Source organism: Lithobates pipiens, unplaced genomic scaffold, assembly GCF_037356315.1.
Source record: "Lithobates pipiens isolate NorthernLeopardFrog02 unplaced genomic scaffold, aLitPip1_a1.2 Scaffold_18, whole genome shotgun sequence".
Lineage (NCBI taxonomy): Eukaryota > Metazoa > Chordata > Amphibia > Anura > Ranidae > Lithobates > Lithobates pipiens.
The window spans coordinates 18,306,453-18,333,297 of NW_027507758.1; the positions used below are offsets into that span (position 1 = coordinate 18,306,453).

The window sequence follows — 26,845 nt, forward strand, 5'->3', positions numbered from 1 at the left end:
GAGGAGAAAGATTAATGACATTTATTGAAGTCTTCAATGCATAAAATGTACAAACATCACAGTTCCAAACCAGAAGACAGTTAACGCGTTTCACACAGAATGTGCTTACTCTTGTTTTATGATTGTGCCATTCTATTATAACCTACAGTTACAAAATATATATCCCATAAGAAATAGGTTTTGCCTGCTCACTCATGCTTTCTTTAAAAAAATATGTTCTATATATATTAGGGGGTCTCCAAACTTTTTAAACAAAAGGCCAGTCTACTGTCCTTCAGACTTTAGGGGGGCTGGATTGTGGCCAGTGGGGGTAGAAAATGTCCTGAACCCCACATCCATGAGAATAAATATGGCCCCAGGGTTAGTGGTCAGTATGAGAAGTGCCACATCATTCGTATTAGTAGGAGGAATAGTATCCCATCATTAGTATTAGTGGATCCCATCATTTGATATGAGGCTCCATTGCTGGAGCCTCATATAATTTTGGAGGAATAGTGCCCCAAGGGCTGGATAAAGGCCCACAAAGGGCCACATCTAGCCCTTGGGCCGCAGTTTGGAGACCCCTGCTGTATATTATCAATTTTCCAAGGGGAGGCAAACTTGAGCACAACTATAGTTACATCGACTCCACCAGAGGTCTTTGGATAACGCTGTGCCGACGTCCTGTGTAGTCAGATCATGAAGGGTAGGTCGTTGTTCCTCTCCCCGGTCCCAATGTAGACATGACCGTATTGTGCGGTGAGTGGAACGTGGTAGAAAGTCAGTCCGATCCATAGGAGGCTACGAAGGATGACCACACCGTTCCCTTGCTCGAACTGCAGACTCCAGCACCCTGTGAGAAGAAACACAATGCTGTCGTGAACAACAAAAACTTTCTCCCATACCATAAAACTTCCATCGCTCTGCTGCAGATATAGCTGCCCCCCAACAATCCCACCCCAGGTGCCAGCTCCTCCAGTGGTTTGTTCCTCTTAGGCCGGCCATAGATGGTTCAAATTTCGGCTGGTTCAGTAGGAACTGGCTGAGAGTCGAACCGTGTGTGGGCAGGCTGAATGAAGCAAGTAGATCAATCAACTTGGGTACAATCAGCCTGCTGGATTCACTTGCGTTTATCGCTAGCAGCTAGGAATAATCAGTCTTCTCCAGCCCGCCCCTGCTGAGAGCAGACAATTACTCAGCAGGAGGGATTCCCCTTTCCGCATGGTCTGTGTTGAAGCGGGAATCGTCTCTGGCAGGGGGTAGGCAACCTGGGGCCCTCCAGCTGTTGCGGAACTATAAGTCCCATCATGCCTCTGCCTGCGGGAGTTATACTTGTAACTGTCAGCCTTGCAATGCCTCATGGTAAATGTAGTTCCACAACAGCTGGAGAACACCAGGTTGCCTACCCCTGGTCTATGGCATGGGTGCCCAACCTGTGGCCTTCCAGCTGTTGCGGTACTACAAGTTCCATGAGGCATTGCAAGGCTGACAATTACAAGTATAACTCCCGCAGGTAGAGGCATGATGGGACTTATAGTTCCGCAACAGCTGGAGGGATACCAGTTTGCTGTCTATGGCATAGGTGCTCAACCTGTGCCCTTCCAGCTGGTGCGGAACTACAAGTTCCATGAGGCATTGCAAGGCTGACAATTACCAGCCTGACTCCCAAAGGCAGATTCAGGATGGGATTGGAAGTTCCGCAACAGTTGGAGGGCCACAGATTAAGCACCCTTGGTCTATGGCCTGCCTTACAATCACAAATCTAGGATGGAAAGGGACCTGGGGGTCCTAGTAGATGATAGGATCAGTAATGACATGCAATGCCAAGCTGCTGCTAACAAAGCAAACAGAATATTGCCATTAAAAAGGGGATCAACTCCAGAGATAAAACGATAATTCTCCCGCTCTACAAGACTCTGGTCCGGCCGCACCTGGAGTATACTGTCCAGTTCTGGGCACCAGTCCTCAGGAAGGATGTACTGGAAATGGAGCGAGTACAAAGAAGGGCAACAAAGCTAATAAATGGTCTGGAGGATATTAGTTATGAGGAAAGGTTGCGAGCACTGAACTTATTCTCTCTGGAGAAGAGACGCTTGAGAGGGGATATGATTTCAATATACAAATACCGTACTCAGGGCCGCTGATAGGCCAGTACGACTGGCCCTGTTGTACCGGGCCCGGGCAAGCTGAGCAGACAAATAATTAATATAAAAAAAAAAATCCTCCAGCCATGGCCGATCCGGCTCAACTACCAACCAAATAGCCCCCACCACCCCCCGGTTATTTTTAAGTTTTTTTTTTTGTGCAGATAGCTATCTGCAGACTAGGTGGCGGCAGGGGAGGGACTATTTCCTCTATTTCGGGTGCGGAAGAATACCTCTTCTGCACACGCTCTTCATGCTGGCTGTGGCTCAAGTCCCAGCCAGTGCGTCCTCTATCGTGCTGTCCCCCTTGGCGCCGTGGAGTGATTCCTCCCCCCTCCTCTTGCGAGAAGTGCCAGTGAGGCGAGCGGCGGTGGCAGAACACAAAAAATAAGTAGCTGGCATCATTGACATGATCGCATCTGAATGGAATCATTTGTGGACAGTTCAGGCAGCAGCAGGATCAGGGAACAAGTGCCTCATGGAGCCCAGCTAAAAATGACACAGGTGTGTGCTTGCTTGGAGGGGAATTCAAGATCTACTACTGATGCAGCAGCGTATATACATGATGGTATTAGCAGCATGGGTGGCACTGTCTGCAGCAGAATATGGCATTGGTGGCATGGGTGGCACTGTCTGCAGGTAGCACATGCGTTATGGCCCATAAGACATGTGCTGCCTGCAGACAGTGCCACCCATGCTGCCAATGCCATATTGTGCTGCAGACAGTGCCACCCATGACGCTAATGTCATAACGCATGTGATGCCTGCAGAGACAGTGCCATCCATGCTACCAATAGCATTATGCCATTGGCGGCATGGGTGGCACTGTCTGCAGCACAATATGTCATTGGTGGCATGGGTGCACTGTCAGCAAGTAGCACATGCGTTATGCCATTAGTGTCACGGCTGGCACTGTTTGCAGCACGTTACAGCATTGGCGGCACTGTCTGCCGGTAGCACATGCTTTATGGCCCATAACGCATGTGCTGCCTGCAGAGATAGTGCCACCTGTGCCGCAAATGCCGTAATGTGCTACAGACAGTGTCACCCATGCCGGCAATTCCGTAATGTGCTACAGACAGTGCCGCCAATGCCGTAATGTGCTGCAGACAGTGCCAGCCATGCCTATCACTTGTAGACAAACCTGCACTTTGTTTCAAGGCGGGGTCAGGGGAGGGGCTGGGACAGGGCGGGGCTGAAGAAGGGACCATGGGCGGGGCCAGGGGTGGAGCTGAAGGGGGCCCCGTCAGGTAGGCTGTATGGGGCCCCATAATTTCTATCAGCGGCCCTGACTGTACTGGTGACCCCAAAATATATAAATACCGGACTGGTGACCCCACAATAGGGAGAAAACTTTTTCGCAGAAGGGAGTTTAACAAGACTCGTGGCCATGCATTAGAGAAGAAAAGAGGTTTAACCTTAAACTATGTAGAGAGTTCTCTACTGAAAGAGCGACCAAGATGTGGAATTCTCTTCCATAGGCGGTGGTCTTCGACAGTTTCAAGAAACTATTAGATAAGCACCTGAACAACTGCAACATACAGAGATATACAATGTAATACTGACATATAATCACACACATGGGTTGGACTTGTGTCTTTTTTTGACCTCACCTACTATGTAACTATATAACAAACAGAAGGGAAGTAGCCACACTCCAGGATAAAACCCACCCTTAGGCTGCTTTCACACTGGGGCGGTATTCAGGCGTTACAGCGCTAAAAATAGCGCCTGTGTAGCGCCTGAAAAAAAACGGCCCCTTTTACTCCAGTGTGAAAGCCGGAGGGCTTTCACACTGGGGCGGTGCGCTGGCAGGACAGTGAAAAAAGTCCTGCTAGCCGCATCTTTGGAGCGGTGAAGGAGCGGTGTATTCACCGCTCCTAAACCGCTCCTACCCATTGAAATCAATGGGACAGCGCGGCAATACCGCCTGCAAAGCGCCGCTGCATCGGCGTTTTGCGGGCGGGTTTAACCCTTTTTCGGCCGCTAGCGGGGGTTAAAACCACCCCGCTAGCGCCCGCAGACCGCCGCTAAAACAACGGTAAAGCGCCGCTAAAAATAGCAGCGCTTTACCGCCGACGCCCGCACCGCCCCAGTGTGAAAGCAGCCTAAGGATTTAGTAATCCATCATAATGCAAGGCAGACCACTTGATCTCCACCCTCTGACATGTTTTTCTAATAGTGAGCTTATTCATAGAGTGGGCATAGGTGGGGGAGGATTGTTATTATATCAAGTGGCCTGTTTAAAGAGGAACGTCAGTCTGCTTGTAATGAAAACATCTTTGCCATTCTGAAGCTTCCAAAATATGCTGCAGAAATATCCCTCCACTGAGTCTGGCTGCAACCATTTTAACTGTGGGCAGCTGAAGCTTCTGCCTGTTCACTTCCAGGATTTTCACAGAGGCCACACCTCCAGCTCTGCAGCTCTCATTGGCCCTCTTATGACTCATACCCCCTCCCTTCCTGGTAAAGTCTCGAGAGAGAGCTGTGTATGATGTCATAATCCTAGGCTAATGACCAGACAAGAAACAGGAATTGGGCTGTATAAGGGATTTACTGGCAGAAAAAAAAAAGTTTTACTATCCAAAGTTAAAACAACAACAAGGGCAGAAGATTTAATAGATGGAAAGATCTGCTTTAAATGGTTACTTTACCTTCACAAAATAATTGCCTGTGTATTCCAGCATCCTCCGTGTATTATAAGCACACAGGGGCAGACTGACCATTTGGCCACTCAGGCACTGCCCGAGGGCCCCGGGCCACTAGGGGGCCCCATCAGGGTTGCCAGGCTCAGTAAAACCAGGGACAGTATGTAAAAATCTGTGTTTTTTTTTTTTTTACATCCGTCTCTGAAATGTCCCTTACCGACATCCTTTTGGTCTAAAAATCCTGAGATTATAGCTGCCCCGCCTCTCCAGTACCTTCTCAGCCAATAGGAACATGTCTGTGTATACTGTGTGGCTCCATAATCTCTGATTGCCTGGGGGCCCCATAAATTGTCAGTCCACCCCTGTAAGCACAGCACAGGTTTTGATAAAGCTTCTTTTCAAGGTCATACCTATAGGCCAGGGGTCTCCAAACTTTCTATAAAAAAAAAAGGGCCAGTTTACTGTCCTTCAGACTTTAGGGGAGCCGGACTATGGTGATCAGTAGTACAAAATGTCCCAACATCAGTGGGAGTAACACAATCCCTTGTCATTGGTGTCATTGGGCCCCATTGTTGGTGTCATAATGAGGAACTGTGCCCCATCATGGATGTAATTGGGAGGAATTGTGCCCTTCATTGGTGTCAGTGAATGATATAGTGCTCGAAGGGGGAGATAAAAGCAAGAAAAGGGCCGCAGTTTGGAGACCCCTGCTATAGGCTATGCACAGCCTCTCCCAAGCCTGGCTGAAAAATTCTTATGCCGTGTACACACGACCGGACTTTCCGGCAGAATAGGTCCGACTGAATAATTCCGTTGGATAGTGCGATCATGTGTGGGATAATCCGATCGTTTTTCTTTAAAAATTTCAGACGGACCTAAAAGTAGAACATGTTTCAAATCTGTCCGACAGACTCAATTCCTATCGGGAAATGCGTTCATCTGTGTGCTGGTCCAACAGACCAAATACAACGCAAGCAAGGGCAGCTATTGGCTACTGGCTATTGAACTTACTTTTCTAGTCCCGTCGTACGTTATCACATTCAAAATGAACAGACTTTAGTCCGCTTGTGTGTGGGCAAGTCCATTCGTTCGGAAAGTCCGCCATAACTCCGTCTGACCTTTTCTGCTGGAAGGTCCAGTCGTGTATACGCAGCATTAGGTATGCAACCTACCCTGTTTCCCCGAAAATAAGACCAGTGTGATTGTCAGTGATGGCTGCAATATAAGCCCTACCCCCCAAAATAAGCCCTAGTTAAAGTCCTTGTAGGTCTTATTTTCAGGGTAGGGCTTATTTTTGGGAAACAGGGTAGGGCTTATATTGCAACCATCACCGACAATTACACTAGGTCTTATTTTCAGGGAAACAGGGAAGGTAGGTTCTGCCACATATACAAATTGTATCAAGTTTGTATAATTTATATTAAAATGATAACATATACCCCATACAGAGATAGATAGAGATATATATAGATATCTATCTATCTATCTATCTATCTATCTATCTATCTATCTCGATATCTATCTCGATATCTATCTATCTATCTCGATATCTATCTATCTATCTCGATATCTATCTATCTATCTATCTCGATATCTATCTATCTATCTATCTCGATATCTATCTATCTATCTCGATATCTATCTATCTATCTCGATATCTATCTATCTATCTATCTCGATATCTATCTATCTATCTATCTCGATATCTATCTATCTATCTATCTCGATATCTATCTATCTATCTATCTCGATATCTATCTATCTATCTATCTCGATATCTATCTATCTATCTATCTCGATATCTATCTATCTATCTATCTCGATATCTATCTATCTATCTATCTCGATATCTATCTATCTATCTATCTCAATATCTATCTATCTATCTCGATATCTATCTATCTATCTATCTATCTATCTCGATATCTATCTATCTATCTCGATATCTATCTATCTATCTATCTCGATATCTATCTATCTATCTATCTCGATATCTATCTATCTCGATATCTATCTATCTATCTATCTATCTATCTCGATATCTATCTATCTATCTCGATATCTATCTCGATATCTATCTATCTATCTATCTCGATATCTATCTATCTATCTATCTATATATCTCGATATCTATCTATCTATCTATCTATCTATCTATCTATCTATCTATCTCGATATCTATCTATCTATCTATCTATCTATCTATCTATCTATCTCGATATCTATCTATCTATCTCGATATCTATCTATCTCGATATCTATCTATCTATCTCGATATCTATCTATCTATCTATCTATCTCGATATCTATCTATCTATCTATCTATCTCGATATCTATCTATCTATCTATCTATCTATCTCGATATCTATCTATCTATCTCGATATCTATCTATCTATCTATCTATCTATCTATCTCGATATCTATCTATCTATCTATCTCGATATCTATCTATCTATCTATCTATCTATCTCGATATCTATCTATCTATCTCGATATCTATCTATCTATCTCGATATCTATCTATCTATCTATCTCGATATCTATCTATCTATCTATCTCGATATCTATCTATCTATCTATCTCGATATCTATCTATCTATCTATCTCGATATCTATCTATCTATCTATCTCGATATCTATCTATCTATCTATCTCGATATCTATCTATCTATCTATCTCGATATCTATCTATCTATCTATCTCGATATCTATCTATCTATCTATCTCGATATCTATCTATCTATCTATCTCGATATCTATCTATCTATCTCGATATCTATCTATCTATCTCGATATCTATCTATCTATCTCGATATCTATATCTATCTATCTATCTATCTATCTATCTATCTATCTATCTATCTATCTATCTCGATATCTATCTATCTATCTCGATATCTATCTATCTATCTCGATATCTATCTATCTATCTCGATATCTATCTATCTATCTCGATATCTATCTATCTATCTCGATATCTATCTATATATCTATATATATATATATATATATATATATATATCTATCTATATCTATATCTATATCTACACACACACACACACCTCTCAATTTTAGAACCCACCCTTTAGTACTATAAAATAAATTTTAAAAATTTCAAATTAAACATGTATATGAAGTAGTTCACATAGTTCTATAACTACATCAGATCACCCAATAACAATAATTACATCATAATATCAGAAGGTGAACCACAATGTATCCGATACAAGAAATCATAATATTCATTTGTATGGAATAATAAAATCTTAATGGCGGCTTTTATCCTGGAATGCGACTGCTTTCCTTTTTCGTGATGAAAACTTTCTCCCATTTTAGTAAACCATACAATCCATCTCTGGGGGAATACTAAGAAAATGTAAACTTAAATATTTCAGCCAATGCCCATTTCAAGCCTGTTTTCCTCAGTGCTGGACTTCTACAAAATCCCGGCACCTAGCTGGTTGCTATTAGTTACAGCACCGCACAGCCGTTCCTGTGATGTCTGCGGCTCGGGAAGAGCCTGTTATCCAACCGCCGAGCGTCAGAGTGGAAAAATGTTCCCAGCAATTTGTTTTCCTTGCAATGAAAACCAGATTGTATTTTCTTTGTGGCACCTGCCAAGGGCCAGCTGTGTGAGGCCGGGGCCCCGGGGCAGAGGAAAGGGTGCGGTGTAGGCATAGGACACGTGGGAAATCTTCAGACGGGCGCGGTTCAATGTGCTCAGCTGATCCGGCCTAACGGGGGCTGATGGAATGGAACTAATCTCCATTCTTATATCCGGGTCTGTAATTACTAACAGAGATGTTATTAGACGCTCCTAGAGTGTTACCAGGCTGAGACCCGAATCCACAGTCACTGGAAGAGGCAAAATGTCTGACAGTGACCCAGGAGAACCGGTGCTACCAATTCCGACAGCAATGGACACAGAGTGTCTGAGGAAAGAAAAGTCTCAGACTATCCCTCAGCAAGAAATTAAAAAATCTGTTCTGCAATATGACCCTATGTGTGTCTCTGCCCCGCCCACAATGGTGATATTTCCTGCAGTAGTTTGTGTCTCTGCCCCGCCCACAATGGTGATATTTCCTGCAGTAGTTTGTGTCTCTGCCCCGCCCACAATGGTGATATTTCCTGCAGTAGTTTGTGTCTCTGCCCCGCCCACAATGGTGATATTTCCTGCAGTAGTTTGTGTCTCTGCCCCGCCCACAATGGTGATATTTCCTGCAGTAGTTTGTGTCTCTGCCCCTCCCACAATGATGAGATTTCCCCGCAGTAGTTTGTGTCTCTGCCCCTCCCACAATGGAGAGACTTCCCCGCAGTAGTTTGTGTCTCTGCCCCTCCCACAATGGAGAGACTTCCCTGCAGTAGTTTGTGTCTCTGCCCCGCCCACAATGGTGAGATTTCCCCGCAGTAGTTTGTGTCTCTGCCCCGCCCACAATGGAGAGACTTCCCCGCAGTAGTTTGTGTGTCTGCCGCTCCCACAATGGAGAGACTTCCCCGCAGTAGTTTGTGTCTCTGCCCCGCCCACAATGGAGAGACTTCCCCGCAGTAGTTTGTGTCTCTGCCCCTCCCACAATGGAGAGACTTCCCCGCAGTAGTTTGTGTCTCTGCCCCTCCCACAATGGAGAGACTTCCCTGCAGTAGTTTGTGTCTCTGCCCCGCCCACAATGGTGAGATTTCCCCGCAGTAGTTTGTGTCTCTGCCCCGCCCACAATGGAGAGACTTCCCCGCAGTAGTTTGTGTCTCTGCCGCTCCCACAATGATGAGATTTCCCGCAGTAGTTTGTGTCTCTGCCCCTCCCACAATGGTGAGACTTTCCTGCAGTAGTTTGTGTCTCTGCCCCTCCCACAATGGTGAGACTTTCCTGCAGTAGTTTGTGTCTCTGCCCCTCCCACAATGGTGAGATTTCCCTGTAGTAGTTTGTGTCTCTGCCCCTCCTACAATGATGAGATTTCCTGCAATAGTTTGTGTCTCTGCCCCTCCCACAAGGAGTGAAGGTGTGGTGGGTGGAACTGGGGAGGTGGTTTAACAGATATACAGACCAGCATGTGAATAACTTGCCAGCAACCACACAGAACTGAATGACTTTCGGTGGTATTTTGCTTTTGAACAGGGATGAGCTGAGCTCAGGTGTGTTCAGATACAAGTCCAAACCCACCTGAGATATCCCGCCAGGAAGCTGCAGACCACCAATCATAAGTGGCTCAGGCATTCCCTGCTCCGCAGCTGTGTGTATACAGGACCCTTCCATACGTGCAACGGGCAATGCCTTGGCTGCTTATGATTGGTGGTCTGCAGCTTCCTGGAGGGATAGACCAGGTGGACTTGTATCTGAACATGCCTGAGATCATCCCTACTTTTGTAGAAAAACTACCAATAGCAACTAATCAGATCCTAACAGCGATGTCACCAATGTGAGCTAAAGAATAAAAACTGCCATCTGACTGGTGACTGCAAAATTGCCACTTACAATCTGAACCCACAAAGATGAGGCCACATATACCAGCTAACCCCGATGCCTGCGGCTGCCCTGGTGCCAGCATCTGTACCGCCTCTGGCATCTGGGGGCCACCCTGCCCTGGCGTATGTGACCACCCTGACCTGGAGTATGTGACCACCCTGGCCTGGTGTATGTGACCACCCTGACCTGGAGTATGTGACCACCCTGGCCTGGTGTATGTGACCACCCTGGCCTGGTTTCTGGGGCCACCCTGCCCTGGCGTATGTGACCACCCTGACCTGGCGTATGTGACCACCCTGACCTGGCGTATGTGACCACCCTGACCTGGCGTATGTGACCACCCTGACCTGGCGTATGTGACCACCCTGGCCTGGCGTATGTGACCACCCTGACCTGGCGTATGTGACCACCCTGACCTGGTTTCTGGGGCCACCCTGCCCTAGCGTATGTGACCACCCTGCCCCGGTATCGGAGGCCACTCTGCCCTAGCGTCTGGGGGCCACCCTGCCCTGGTGTCTGGGACCACCCTAGCGTCTGGGGGCCACCCTGCCCTGGCATCTGTGACCGTACTTCCACAGTGTCTGCTGTACAGTAACAACAGATCGGCTCGCTGTCACTCCCATCATCCTCAGGAATGTATCACTTGGATTTCCCACCACCTGCCGGCTCAGATGCGGATTATCACCCCATAAAGCACTTCTGGCTTTATATGATCTCAAAAGAAACTGCGCACCATACAAGGGAATCCACCGAGCGGCGGGCAGCAGAGAGACACGATGGAAATGCCATGTACTGGCAGTCATATTTAGCGGCATTGTGAGAATTCAGCGCATTACATTAATACGACTCTCACTTCACATCGAGAACATTTTATACCGATGAGAAAATCGGCTGTGCGCTCTTCATCTCACAGCTCTGATTTTTTTTTTTTTTTTTTACTTTAAGAGTAAAAGTCTATTTTACTGCATGTTGGGGCACGGATCAGGGGAGCCCTCTGGGATGGCGGGTCGACCCAGATTGCGGATTCCTGTCATCCCAGAGCATTAGTGTTCTGAATGGAGCTGGCCGTTAAATGGAGCGCGGCTGCGGAGGGAGCAGAGCCACACAATCCGATACTTCCCGTATAGCGCCGGCTCCTCTCGCAGGCGCAGTGACACCAATTGCACTCGGCCTGGGACCGCCACAGCCAGCAAAACCTGCAGCAATGGAGATTCCCCGCATCCGATTTGCAATAGCAGGAGATTTTCACCAGATCTCTATGGAGCCGGTCCACATATCTCCGCAGCAGGTCCGGTGCTTTTCAGGTCCGAATTCAGCCCAAAATTCAGGCTAAATTCGGTGAACCGAGACGTGCCCGACCCCCTGCTGTGAGACAGATCCATCTTAGGTGTGAACCGAACCTAAAGGTCAAAGGCCAGCTTATATATTCTAAAATCACAGTGTAGTATGGGAATACAGTGCCTTGAAAAAGTATTCATACCCCATGAAATCTTCCACAAGTTGTCATGTTACAACCAAAAACATAAATGTATTTTATTGGGATTTTATGTGATAGACCAACACAAAGTGGCACATAATTGTGAAGTGGAAGGAAAATGATAAATGGTTTTCTAATTTTTTTTTTACTTTTTACAAATAAATATGTGAAAAGTGTGGGGGGCATTTGTATTCAGCCCCCTTTACTCTGGCATCTGTTACCCCTAACTAAACTTTAGTGGAACCAATTGCCTTCAGCAATCACCTAATGCATTTATCGGCGTATAACACTTGACGGCGTATAACACGCACCCCAAGTTTAGGAGGGAAGTTTAAGGAAAAAAAAATTACATTTAAATGCCCATCAATGCAGCCTTGTTAGTATCCATCTGCATCCTTGTCATTGCAGCCTTGCCCCAGTGTCATTTGCAGACTTTAAAAATGGCGCCGCCAAGATACAGAGCCAGATGTCCTGTGTATCCCGGCGGCACTCGATAGTTCTCGGCGGCTTTCGGCCTCTCTCGGCAGCTCTTGCCCGTTCTCGGCGGCTCACGTGGGACTGAGAGAGCCGGAAGGCTCACAATCAGTGGGGGATCGGCGTATAACATGCACCCACCATTTCCCCCTGATTTTAAGGGGAAAAATGTGCGTGTTGTACGCCGATAAATGCGGTAATTAGTAAATAGAGTCCACCTGTGTGTAATTTAATCTCAGTATAAATGCAGCTGTTCTGTGAAGCCCTCAGAGGTTTGTCAGAGAACCTTAGTAAACAAACAGCATAATGAAGGCCAAGGAACACACCAGACAGGTCAAGGATAAGGTAAAGTTGTGGAGAAGTTTAAAGTAGGGTTAGGTTATAAAAAAAATAAAAAATCTCCCAAGCTTTGAACATCTCACGGAGCTCTGTTCAATCCATCATCCGAAAATGGAAAGAGTATGGCACAACTGCAAACCTACCAAGACATGGCCGTCCACCTAAACTGACCGACCGTGCAAGGAGAGCATTCATCAGCGGGACAGCGATCCTAAACCTACAGCCAGAGCTACAATGGAATGGTTTAGATCAGGGGTCTCCAAACTACGGGCCTCCAGTTGTTCAGGAACTACAATTCCCATCATGCCCAGTCATGTCTGTGAATGTCAGAGTTTTACAATGCCTCATGGGACGTGTAGTTCTGCAACAGCTGTAGGGCCGTCGTTTGGAGATCTCTGGTTTAGAACAAAGCATATTCATGTGAAAAGCCCCATACACACCATCAGATTTCTGCTGACTTTTTCCTTCAGATTTACCAAAACCATATAATATGAGGTCAAACCTTAGGAGATTCAATTTGTATGAAATCAGGCAGGCCCACTACATGGTTTTGGTAAATCTGAAGGAAAAAAATCAGTAGAAAATCTGATAGTGTGTATGGGGCTTTAAAATGGCCCAGTCACAGTCCAGACCTAAATCACATTGAGAATCTGTGGCAAGACTTGAAAATTGCTGATCACAGACGCTCTCCATCCATCTGACAGACCTTGAGATATTTAGCAAAGAAGAAGAATGGGCAAAAATGTCCTCTCTAGATGTGCAAAGCTGGTAGAGACACCCCCAAAAAGACTGGCAGCTGTAATTGCAGTGAAAGGCGGTTCTACAAAGTATTGACTCCGGGGGGCGCCATACAAATGCCCCCCCCCCACACTTTTCACATATTTATTTGTAAAAAAAATTGGAAACCATTTATCATTTTCCTTCCACTTCACAATTATGTGCCACTTTTCGTTGGTCTATCACATACAAGCCCAATAAAATACATTTAAGCTTTTAGTTGTTACATCACAAAAAGTGCAAAAATCTCTTCTGCAGTGGTTACTGGGCTGCTTTTCATGTTGAAAAGTGTTGTCCCTCGCGCTACCAAGTGAATAAAACGGAAATATATATAATAAATGAAATGAAACTACTGCTAGACCTGTAGTGTACGCAGTGCACATAGATAAATGTAAGTATAAAGTGATCAGCGCAACTTCTAGAATAATCTCCAAAATTGCGAAACCTATAAACAGTGACGTGCTAATTATCACAAACAAAATTGCATAATAATCTAAAGTCCATAAATTCTTCCAAGTGTCGATAAAACAATCGCTTCAATTGTATTTCCTTGCAAACAAAATTCCCGTGACGTCACACAATTGCTTAGTGCTCACAGAACTCTCACCCTCTATGTGGTGTTAAATCAGCCTTAAGGTATCTTATGGTGGTGGCGGGCTTCCACTTCCAGACTCCCGATTACCAGGTCACTCGGCATTCCGGATGTCATGTGAGAATAAAATAAATGTCTCCCATAGTGTAAAACAACTAAAGATTTATTCAAAAGCCAAATGGATTCTTACATAAACAAAGTTATAAAAGCGCATTTAAAGAGCAACAACAGTGTTTCAGACGCCTCTGACATCACTTCCGGTCTGCTCTGTATTTCTGGCCACGCCCTATGCATTACATGGCTTGACTTCATCGCGTCACGTGACTTCAGCCCCCTGATGAAGTCACATGACTTAACACTTTGTATTTCCGGCCACGCCCTAAGCATTACATCACACGACTTCATCAGGGGGCTGAATTCACGTGACGTAACGCTTAGGGCGTGACCAGAAATACAGAGTGGACCGGAAGTGGACGGTAAGAGGCATCTGGAATGCTGTTGTTGCTCTTTAAATTCACTTTTATAACTTTGTCTATGTAAGAATCCATTTGGCTTTTGAATAAATCTTTAGTTGTTTTACGTTTTGCACTATGGGAGGAATTTATTTTATGCTCACATGACATCCGGAACTACGAGTGACCTGGTAATCGGGAGTCTGGAAGTGGAAGCCCGCCACCACCAATATACGATACCTTAAGGCTGATTTAACAACACATAGAGGGTGAGAGTTCTGTGAGCACTAAGCAATTGTGTGACGTCACAGGAATTTTGTTTGCAAGGAAATACAATTAGATGTTGGCTTTTATAGTGAGTGTCTCTCCCTTCTTTGCTTTGGAGTATCTAGAAGTTGCTAACCCTAAGTTTAGCAACCCTGCTGCAATATCTCCTGTAACTTCTGTGTCCCCCCCAGTAAATTCTGTGGCTCCTGCTGCACCCGGATCATCCTGTGTCATGTGACTCCTGAGCGATCTGAGCACCTCTGAGATCCGCGCCTTTCCACACAGCCTCCAGTACATTCCCGTTTCTCCTGGTCTGTCTTCATTTCTCAGTGGATATGGACTTCTGTCTGCTGCAATGCCCCAAAATCAACCTAAACCTGTAGACACACAAGCAGCCAGACATGACAGAGTTGGGTAGCTGGCTCTGTCACTCGACATGTAAATCAGCAGGGAATGGAGAGATCAGAGGTGAATTACATTGGAATGTGATGCATGGAAGCAGGACCGTTTTTAAGGCAGGGCAAAAGGGGCAGCTGCCCTGGGCCCCATTACTATTGTGGGGCCCAAAGCAGCTGCCTCATACTTGCCAACTATCCCAGTTAAAATTCCCTTATCCCTTGAAGTTTTAGTCCCGTGCTGTGTCCCGATATCTCAGTGTGAAATGATGTTACTAATGCTGCCGAGCTTTGCTCTAGATGATTCAGAATTTGCCACAGTGTACTGCCTCCTAACTAATCCCACCCCCCCCCACCCCACTGCCACTGATCCAAATGCCCCCTCCCCCAGTGCTGCCACTGATCCCAGGAGTCCTAGGATTCCTAAGAGTTTTCTGTCTATTGATGGGTCCCCTCACATCCCCAGTCCATGGTGTGCATGCAGTGGGGAGATGATGTGATGTAACCTCTAGCAACCAGTCATTGAGCCGTAAGGATATGCAGTAACCTCTAGGAACCAATCAGTGGGTGGTATAGATGTCCAGTAACCTCTAGCAACCAAGTAGTGAGCAGTATTGATGCACAGTAATCTCTAGAAACCAATCAACAAGCAGAAGTCATGTGCTGTAACCTCTAGAAAATAAATAGTGACCCATAATGTGTGCTGTAACCTCTAGCAGCCAGTCAGTGAGCGGTAATGATACACTGTAACCTCTGGCAACAAATAGCAATCGTTGCCTGATCTCATTCAGTAAACTGATGTTGAGTCTAGCTGCTATTTATTGTATGTCTCAATGTGGAGAGCGAAATTGCATGTAGGGGGGCCCAAGAAAATGTTTGCCCAGGGTCAAATCAATATTAAAGACGGCCCTGCATGGAAGCCCTACAACTACCAGAGCTGAAGTTCTGGAACATTCAGAGACAACAGACACACATTGCAGGCTGTGATTGTATATTCCACTCCTCAATATCACCTGAGCTTCAAGTGATTCTAAAAAGTAAAAAAAAAAAAAAAAAAACTAGTTATACTTACCTGCTCTGATCCTCCTCTTCTTGGGTCCCCTATCAGCGCTCCTGGCGCCCCCTCTTTAGTGAGCGTCCTCGTGAGAGGTTACTCCTGAGCCTCGCTGTCTATGTCTGTAGACACAGACAGCAGAATTTAGCCCTTCCCCCCCTCCCTCCCCCCTTCGTCATTGGATTTGATTGACAGCAGTGGCAGCCATTGGCTATCAATCTGCCCTGTTGGGATGGAGAAAGAGGAGACAGCCTGTGCTCACGTGCTGATTGCATTTAGACTCGGGTAAGTATAAGGGGAGGGGGGTTTGGGGGTGGGAGATACATACAGAAGGTTTTTTTACCTTCATGCATAGAATACAAGAAGGAAAGAAAAAGCCTTTAGAACCATTTTCAGTTATGAGTGGATAGTCACCAGATGGGGGCTCTGTATCAGGGGGGGGGGGGGGTTCTGACACATTGCCATGTGAACTGTATTTAATCCTTTTTGGGGAGCCGATAGCCAGAAGCACAAGAAATTTGGGGAGCACTGCTTTACTGAGTACAGAATCCCCCCCCACCAGTTACATCTGAGGGTGCAATTATATCACTGGTGTTCACTCACCTCTGGGGATATCATGTTCCAAGGTGTCCAGGAAGTCTATTGAAGGATCCAGATCAGCCATTTCCAACAGCGACCGTTTCTTGGGGTTCACAGTTGGGGTGAAGTGGAAGAATGAACTCAGCTTCTTGGCTTCACTTACTGTAAGACCTGAAAAAAATATGAATGAATATTTTTCTATAAACACTACATGGGCAAAAGTCTATGGACACCAGACCATCCTACCATGTTGGACAACCCATTCAAAAAACCAGGGCCATTAATATGGTGTTGCCCCCTTTGTGAATATACCAGACTCCACTCTCCTGGGAAGACTTTCACAAGGCTTTGGAGGGTGTCTGTTGGTATTTGTGCCCATTTGTGAGGTTAGGTACTGATGTTGGATGAGAAGACCTGGCTCACAATCCAATTCATCCCAAAAAGTGTTCAGTAGGGTTGAGGACAGGGCTCTGTAGAAGACAGTTGAGTTCCTCCACGCCAAACTGGTCACATCATGTCTTTATGGAGCTGGCTTTGTACACAGAGGACAGTCATGGTGGGACAGAAAAGGGTCTTCACCAAACTGGTACCACAAGGTTGGAAGAGCAGAACTATCTATAATGTCTTTTTAAGATGTAACATTAACAAGACCCTTCACTGGAAACACCTGAACCCATTTGGAGGGGTCCATATACTTTTGGCTCTATAGCGTACCTGTGAAGGTCAGCCGTCTACTCAGTAATTTGAAGGGGGATCCACATACGTTTGGGTATATAGATCTATGCCAGTGATTCTCAACCAGGGTTCCTCCAGAGGTTGTAGGGGTTCCTTCAGCATTGGGCAATTTCTGCCTCTCAGATAAGTTCCCACCGACACCATTGATCTTTTTAACTATCTGTAAGGAGGTAATTCTTCCCAATGACCACAAGTGTAAGGACCATTCTTCCCACTGACCATCACACTAATGTATCACGAGTTGTAGAGTTCAAATTTTTAGCCGGGGTTACCCGAGACTGGAGAACTATTTCAAGGGTTCCTCTGTGTTGAAAAGGTTGAGAAAGGCTGATCTATGCACTGTAAGGCACTGGCTGGCAGGACTGTGGATGGTGTGTATGGGTCACCTAGGTTTCTCACCTGCACATGATGAGGGGCTCGTGGATTTATGATTGAAAAAGAGAAAACTGACTTTTTTGTTTTCAGGGTATCTGAAGAAGTCATGTTCTGGGTCCTTGAGCCCAGAGGGTTGTAGAGCTCTGGGTGGGATAAAGCCTCCATTCCTAAGTCCACATAATATCTGTTTGGCTCCTTTCTGGTTGGGTCTGGTTTTGCTCAGCAGGGGATCCATCTGCTGATCCCCTGCTGTGCAGAGCGGAGCGGCCGGATGATAATACATGGACAAAGCCTGCTCTGCTCTATGGTTAGCCAGATGTAAACGGACTTGCTGTCTGTTTCCACCCGAGTGCCCTCCAATCCGATCCATCCAGATGGAGGGGAACAGGTACCCTTATGTTTTTTTTTACTTTTTTACTGGATCATATTGGACCCGGACATAGCCAGGTGTAAACGGACACAAGTTTGTTTACATCTCATACACTGTAGAGGAGAATGGAGGGTCCAATCGGGTCCGGCTGAAATCCAGACAGCTGGACCCGATCGCACCTCTTGTGTGAAAGGGGCCTTAGTCAGCCCTTATTAGTCTCAGCTGTGCTAAGCCTTCAGATGTAAGTGATGCTCAGGGAATCTAGCAGAGAAACAGGGTTGTGCCACTCCAGGTGGGAGCTCCTCTACTAATTAGGTGCAGGTCCAGGCCACGGTCTGGATGGGTAGCCAAGAAAACAACATGCTGACCGCACTCCAAAGTGTAGAGGATGATAATGTTGCTTTATTCCAAGTTAAAACACATCATAGTAACACCGATACAGACACGTTGCACGTGAAACGCGTCAGCCTCTGCCGTGTCTGTATCGGTGTTACCATGATGTGTTTTAACTTGGAATAAAGCAACATTATCATCCTCTACACTTTGGAGTGCGGTCAGCATGTTGTTTTCTTAACTACATGCCGACCAGCCGCCGCTGTTGTACTGTGGCAGTTTGGCACAGCTGCGCGAATTGCTGTCATTGTATGTCGGCCGCTTTAAGAGCTATTCGGGGAGCGACGCCGATGCGCATGGCCGGCGGCTGCAATGTCTGCCAGCCACCCGCGATCGCTACTCAGAGAGACAGAACGGGGATCTGTCAATGTAAACAGACAGATCCCCGTTCTGTCAGGGAAGTAGAGAGAGATCTGCTGTTCCTAGTAATCAGGAAAAGCGATCTCTCTCTACTCCCAGTCAGTCCCCTCCCCCCCACAGTTAGAAACACCTCCCTAGGGAACACTTAACCCCTTGATTGCCCCCTAGTGTTAACCTCTTCCTTGCCAGTGAAATTTATACAGTAATCAGTGGCTATTTTTAGCTCTGATCGCTGTATAAATGTCATTGGTCCCAAAAAAGCGTCAAAAGTGTCCGATCTGTTCACCGCAATGTTGCAGTCCCGCTAAAAATCGTTGATCACTGCCATTACCAGTTAAAAAAAAAATTATATATATATATATATATATATATATATATATATATATATATATATATATATATATATATATATATATATATATATATATATATATATATGCGCTGATCAACCATTGTGTATTCCTTTGTGTGTTTAGCTTCCTGTTACCTGCCGTGTGCTATTCTGTTGTTCCGTTGCCGACTTTGGCGTGTCCTTGACTATCCCTGTTTGCCTGTGATCCTGACCTATTGGCGTGTCCTTGACTATCCCTGTTGGCCTGTGATCCTGACCTATTGGCATGTCCCTGACTATTCCTGTCTGCGTGTGGCCCCGACCTTGGCTTTATCCCTCACTATCCCTATCCTCCTGTTGCCTACTGTGGGTGCGAGCTGGGGGACCCTGTGGGTCGCAACCTGGAGCCAGTTGCAGCCAAGTCCATCCTCACCACTAGAGGCTCTGGTGAACACCTGCTGGCTCTTAGACTCCGCCCCCCAGGGAATCTTACGCTCTAGCCTCGGTGGGATCTGTCTCCCGTCCGCAGCAGTCAGCCTTAGGGTCCACAACCTTGCGGGGCACTCCTGATCCCTACGATGTGCACCTGTCACCTCGCCTCAAGGTGACCTGACACGTCTATTTTGTAAATTTGATAACTTTTGCACAAACCAATCAACATATGCTTATTGGGATTTTATTTACCAAAATAATCTATAAGAATACATATTGGCCTAAACTGATGAAGAAATTTGTTTTTTGTGGGATATTTATTATAGCGAAAAGTAAAAAAAATATTGATTTTTTTTTTCAAAAATTGGTCGGTTTTTTGGTTATAGTGCAAAAAACCCCCCCAAAAAAAACGCAAAGGTGATCAAAAACCACCAAAGAAAGTTCTATATGTGGGGAAAAAAAAAAAAGGACACCAATTTTGTTTGGGTACAATGTCGCACAACTGCGCAATTGTCTATTAAAGCGACGCAGTGCCGTATCGCAAAAAATGGCCTGGTCATTAAGGGGGCAAATCCTTTCTGGTCCAGGGCTCTCTCTCTGCTGTGAGATCCTGCTGCTGGGTGAAGTGGCTGAGTGCTCACAGAACACTAGAAGGGACAAGAGTTGCCTGTTTGTTTTAGGGAGCACGCTGTTAGTCAGGAACTGACCCAAGTTTAGTTAGTGGTAGATGGTTGCGATGTCGGAGGATCTGTTGGGCCTCCTATTCTCCCTCATATTTACCTCGGAAACATGGATTCTTTTTGACCGCTCCAAGTGGATCCTTGATGAAGGCCCCTCGCGGTACCACGGTTGCCTCCTTGTCAATCATGGCGATGGTGGCCACCAGACGCGTTTCCTCTTTGATGTGATTCTAATTGGGGGAAAACAGAACAGAAGGGTTGTCACATCTGTCTGGATTTCCCCATCCAAGTCAAATGAATGAAGAAGTGAAAATCCTCAATGTATGGGAAACCATATGGCTCAGAATGTTGAATTGTAGGTCATGCTGCTTCCGGTTTTACTCAAATCTGGTATGACGGAGCTCACAGAGCTGATCCCAACTTACCGTCACTTCCTCTTCATAGGCCGCGCCCCCTTCACCCACTTTCTTGCGCACCGTGTGCTCATATTCATGAGATGGGTCTCCCATAAATCGACCTTTAATCACCTGCCCCTCAGCAATGATGGCCTCGGTGGGTGGCGGCAGGAGACACCAGTCCATACAGTTCAGGCTGCCAGGAAAAGAAGAAAACGAGGACAGAAGGTGAACAGGGGGATGAACCTTGGAGGCAGCAAACAGATTCTAGTGAGATCAACTCCCACCTAGAGGACCCCCAAATATCCAACAATAAACCACCAACCCGGATCAAGGGCCTGGAAATCACTTCTCCGGCAGTCATCGAGTTCCCCAACACAAGAGCTCTGCTGGGACTTCTATTAGCACTGGACAGTATATAGTAATACCTATAGGAACCTATCTCATCTATAGGAGGTAATATACTGTATGATATATGGGGGGTATATGGTCCCCCTCCACCTGTAAACAGTATGGTGTAATAATAAATTATATATATATATATATATATATATATATATATATGGAATTATATAGGCGGTATATGGTCCATAGTGAGACTACATCAGCCTTGCCCGTAGGAGGTCCTCCTCCCAATAATGAAAAGTATGGTATGTATATGGGTCTCCACCTATAGAAGGTTATCTTCTCTAGTAAGGCACAGTGTGGCATATATAGGGGTCCCTCACCTGTAGAAGACCCACCCAGCAATGTACAGTATGGTGTATATATTATATATAGAGGCAACTTCACCTATCAAAGCTCTTTCCCCCAGTATTGTACACTATGGTATGTATATAGTCCAAAGTATATAGGGTCCCCTCACCTGTAGAAGGTCCTCCTTGGTAAGGTACAGTAAGGTATGTAAAAGGGAGTAGTATATGGTCTGTAGGGGACCCACAACAGTACAAGGTCTCCCTCCCACTCACAATGGCGGGTGTGGTGTGTATATATAGTTTACAGGAATCTATAGGGGTCCCTTAGCTGTAGAAGGTCTCCTTCCCTCTATGGTATATACAGTATATGGTCTATGGGGGGCCCTCACCTGTAGAAGGTCCCCCTCCCCCCTCAATATGGCTTGTATTGGGGGTTGGATATAGTCTGAGCCCCCTCTGGCCAGTATGGTATATATAGGGGTATATACAATGTATAGGTTCCCTTCCCCAGTATATTATATATAGAAATCTATAGGCCCTCCCCCAGTATGTTATATATAGGGATCTATATCCCCCAGTATGTTATATATAGTGATCTATAGGCCCCTCTATATATAGCCTATAGGCTACCCCTGTATGATATATATAGGGATCTATCTGCCCCCTCCTCCAGTATGGTATATATATGGATCTATGGGTCCCTCTTCCCCCAGTATGGTATATATAGGGATCTACAGGTCCCCTCCCCCAGTATTGTATATATATATATATATATATATATATATATATATATATATATATATATATATATATATATATATATATATATATATGGATATATAGGGATCTATAGGTCCCCTGCCCAGAATGATATATAGGGATATATAGCCCCCCTCCCCAGCATGGTGTATATAAGGATCTATAGGTCCACCAGCATGATATAAAGGGATCGATAGGTCCCTCCCCAGTATATAGATATATAGGGGTCTATATGCCCTCCCCCAGTATGATATATACATGGATATATAGGTCCCCTCCCCGTATATAGATATATATGGATCTTTAGCCCCCTCCCCCATTATATATATGGATCTATAGGTCCCCATATACAGATTTATAGGGATCTATGGGTCCCCTTCCCCGGTATATAGATATATAGGGACCTTCAACCCCTCCCCCATCATATACAGGGAACTATAGGTCCCCTCCACAGTATCTAGAGATCTATAGGTGCCCCGGTATGGTGTGTGTGTGTGTGTGTGTATAGTGATCTATAGGCCCCAGTATGAGAGATATATAGATATGGGTCTATAGGCCCCCTTCTATTTAGGTCCCCTTCCCCGGTATATAGATATATAGGGATTTTAAGCCCCCTGGTGTGGTATATATAGTGATCCATAGGTCCCCTAGTACGATATATAGGAATCCATGGGCCCCCCTTCCCCAGTATGATGTATATATAAGGATCTATAGGTTCCCTTCCCTATATAGATATATAGGGATCTATAAGTCCCTTTCCCCAGTACATAGATATATAGGCAGGGCTCAAGTCCTGCGGGAACGCATGGGATCGGAGTTCCTGTACTTTTTCCACAACAGGAACTCAGTTCCCATTAGCAGCCGCGTCCTGCAAGACTTTGAAGTATGTGAGGTGTGTGGGAGGTGCTACACCAGCAGCCGCCGACACAGCTCGCAATAGTAAGTGCCACACACCTGACCATTCAGGCATTGCCAGTAGGGGGCCCCATGACAGCTTCCTCTTCGATCTACCTGTCAATCACAGCTAGCTGACGGGTAGATTAGGTCCCTGCTGCTAAGAGATTGTATTTAGTCAGACCTCTTGTGATGCTCCTCCCCGCCGCCCCTCCTGATTTTCTGTCTCTCCATCCCCCCCCCCCAGTCTCCTGCATACTTGCTCTGTGTGTCCCGCTGAATCCCCCCCTCCTCTATCTTCAGTGCCATATGATGAGAGAACCTAGAGGAGGAGCAATATGAAAATTGGATGAAAAATACCACTTTTGAAGTGTTCGTGCATATGAGCGTATCTTTTTTTTTTTTTTTTGGTGGGAATCTTGGGTGGGAGTTCCCACACTTTTTCCCCCAGGACGTGACCCCTGTATATAGGGATCTTTAGCCCTCCTCCCCCAATATGGTATATATATATATATATAGATCTTTAGCCCCCTCCCCCAGTATGGTATATATATATGGATCTATAGGTCCCCTCCCCCTCCCGGTATGGCATATATAGTGATCTATAGGTCCCCTTCCCCAGTATGGTGTATATATAGGGATCTATGGGTTCCTTCCCCATATGTAGATAGATAGGGTCCCCTTCCCCAGTATATAGCTATATAGGGATCTTTAGCCCCCTCCCCATCATATATATGGATTTATAGGTCCCCTCCCCAGTATATGGATATATAGGGATCTATAGGTGCTCCAGTATTATATATATATACACACACACACACACATACAGGGATCTATAGGTCCCTTTCCCCAGTATTGTATATAGGGATATATAGGTTCCCCGTATATAGTTATAGGAATCTATATGTCCCTTTCTCCAGTATATAGGGATCTATATGTCCCCTTCCCCAGTATATAGATACATAGGGATCTTTAGCACCTCCCCGTGTTATATATATATATATATATATATATATATATATATATAGTGATCTATAGGCCCCCCATATGGTGTATATCTAGGGATCTATGGGTCCCCATCCCATATATAGGTATATGTGAATCTATAGGTCCCCTTCCCCAGTATATAGATATATAGGGATTTATAGGTCACCTCCCCTGTATGGTATATATAGTGATCTATAGGTCCCCAGTATGATATATAGGGATCCATAAGCCCCCTTCCCCAGCATGGTGTAATGTAATATATATATATATATATATATATATATATATATATATATATATATATATATATATATATATATATATATATATATATATATATATCCCCTCCCCATATATCGATATATATAGGAATCTATGGGTCCCTTCCCCCAGTATATAGATATATAGGGATCTTTAGCCCCCCTTCCCCCAGTATGGTATATATTTGGAACTATAGGTCCCCGCCCCCAGTATGGTATATATAGTGAGTTATAGGTCCCCTCCCTCAGTATGATGTATATATAGGGATCTTTGAGTCCCCTCCCCGTATGCAGATATATAGGGATCTATAGGTCCCCTTCCCCAGTATATAGATATATAGGGATCTTTAGCCCCCTCCACCATCATATATAGGGATTTATAGGACCCCTCCCCTGTATATGGATATACAAGGATCTATAGGTTTCCCCCCGGTATGATATATATATATATATATAGTGCTCTATAGACCCCCAGTATTGTTTTATATATATATATACATACATACACACACACACACACACACACAGGGATCTATAGGTTCCCTTCCCCAGTATGATATATAGGGATCTATGGGTTCCCCCATATAGTTATAGGGATCTATAGGTCCATTTCCCCAGTATATAGATATATAGGGATCAATAGGTCCCCTTCCCCAGTATATAGATACATAGGGATCTATATCCCCTCCCTGTTATATATAGTGATCTATAGGTCCCCTCCCCAGTATGGTGTATATCAGGGCCGGATTAAAAGCATCATGTGCTTGGTGCTGAGGATTTTGGTGGGCTTTTTACTGGGCACCCTTCAGCTTTCCAGGAGCCTGTGCTGGCATGCCCCCAAACTCAAAAGTGTGCAGCCGCACAGGCATAACACTAGGGAAGCCTGGCATTTGATTTGCCAAGTTTCTGTAAGGGCCGTGCACTGGCGTGCACTCTGAGCTGAAAGAGTGCAGCTGCGCAGGTCTAACACTATGGAAGCCCCAGACTTCTGTAAGAGCCCTGCATTGGCGTGCCCCAGGCTCCTGTTAGGACTGCTCATGCAGTGCCCATTATCAATCCCACCACCCTGCCCAGGCGGTGCATGTGGAATGCAGGGCCCATCAGGGGAGATCCCTTCCCGTTGACCCATTGCTTTCCATGTCCTTTTTGGGTGTCTGGGCCTATATTAAGGTAGGGGCCTGGAGCTGCAGCTCCAATAGCCCCTACGTTAATCCAGCCCTGGTGTATATATAGGGATCTATGGGTCCCCATCCTGTATATAGGTATATGTGGATCTATAGGTCCCCTTCCCAGTATATAGATATATAGGGATCTTTAGCTCCATTCCCCGTCATATATATGGGTCTACAGGTCCCCCCAGTATATGGACATATAGGGATCTATAGGTGCCCGGCATGATGTATATATAGTGATCTATAGGCCCCCTTCCCAAATATGGTGTGTATATATAGGTCCCCTTCCCTAGTATATAGGTATATATGGATCTTTAGGCCTCCCCCCACAGTATGGTATATATAGGGATCTACATGACCCCCTCCCCCAGTATGATATATATATATATATATATATATATATATATATATATATATATATATATATATATATATATATGGATCTATAGACCCCCCTTCCCCAGTATGGTGTATATATAGGAAGCTATAGGCCCCATCCTCCGTATATAGATATATAGGGATCTATAGGCCCCCTTTCCCAGTATGTAGATCTATGGGGATCTTTAGCCCCCTCCCCATTATATATATAGGGATCTATAGGTCCCTCCCCAGTATATAGATATATAGGGATCTATAGGCCCCCTCTCCCAGTATATAGATACATACAGATGATGTATCGGGTCTCCTCACCTGTAGAAGGTCTTCCTCCCCCGGAGCTCCTCGCCCTCCTCCTCGGTCCCCCGGCAGATATAATAGTCCCCCCGGACTCCGAGGATCTTCCCCCAGAACAGAACCGCGGACAGCTTCATGTTCCTGCGGAGGAGAAGCAGTGATGTCCGCAGGGCGGCGCTGTGTTCCGGGCTCAGGCCCACACCGGAGCCGGACACCATCTCCATCCCCATCAGCAGCCCGTCCGCCTCCATCTCTCCCTAATCCCGTCTCCGCTCTGTCTCCGCTCTGTCTCTATAGCGACGCGTCCCGTCTCCAGGAAGTGACGTCCCCGAACCGCGTCCCATCTCCAGGAAAGACGTCACCGGCCTAGCAACACCGGAGAGGCGTGCCCTGACCATTAGGACCGCCTATCCCATGACACAACAGCTATTTCCCCTCCCAAGTTGCAAACTGACCCCGCCTTCCATTCCTGTCAGCGTCTTGTCGTGCTTAGTAGCTAGGTGGGCGGGACTATGGCTGCCTGTCATTGGTTACTTAGTTGTGTTTGTAGCAGAGAAGACTCCCCCCCCCACCCCCCCCCCGCCTAATGGGATCATTCCTGGAAGCTGAGTCTGAGCTGGGTAAGGGGCGTGTCTAAACACACAAGACATTTTTGTTTAGAGGCGTGGCAAAATAAACCCCTCCTCTTGATTTCAGCC

The 26,845-nt window shown here is 45.7% G+C and overlaps 1 protein-coding gene across 1 annotated transcript; it reads right to left on the reverse strand.

Annotated features, from left to right (window-relative positions):
* RSPH9 (radial spoke head component 9) lies at positions 1-26,475 on the reverse strand. Its single transcript, XM_077485415.1, has 5 exons — positions 26,166-26,475; positions 20,739-20,904; positions 20,414-20,543; positions 16,662-16,808; positions 1-832 (listed from the first exon to the last, which is right to left on the reverse strand). Exons 1-5 carry the CDS (start codon positions 26,396-26,398, stop codon positions 672-674), a joined length of 837 nt encoding a protein of 278 aa, XP_077341541.1. The 5' UTR covers positions 26,399-26,475; the 3' UTR covers positions 1-671.
* Positions 26,476-26,845: the final 370 nt, after the last annotated feature.

What these genes read in the sequence shown, in the direction of transcription:
- RSPH9 (XM_077485415.1), bottom strand. Translation starts at nt 26,398, where the DNA reads ATGGAGGCGGACGGGCTGCTGATGGGGATGGAGATGGTGTCCGGCTCC. An exon ending in GGGAGGAAGACCTTCTACAG is followed by an intron (nt 20,905 to 26,165) that starts GTGAGGAGACCC and finishes TTTTCCTGGCAG; the next exon opens with CCTGAACTGTATGGACTGGT. An exon ending in AAAGAATCCATGTTTCCGAG is followed by an intron (nt 16,809 to 20,413) that starts GTAAATATGAGG and finishes TATTTTTTTCAG; the next exon opens with GTCTTACAGTAAGTGAAGCC.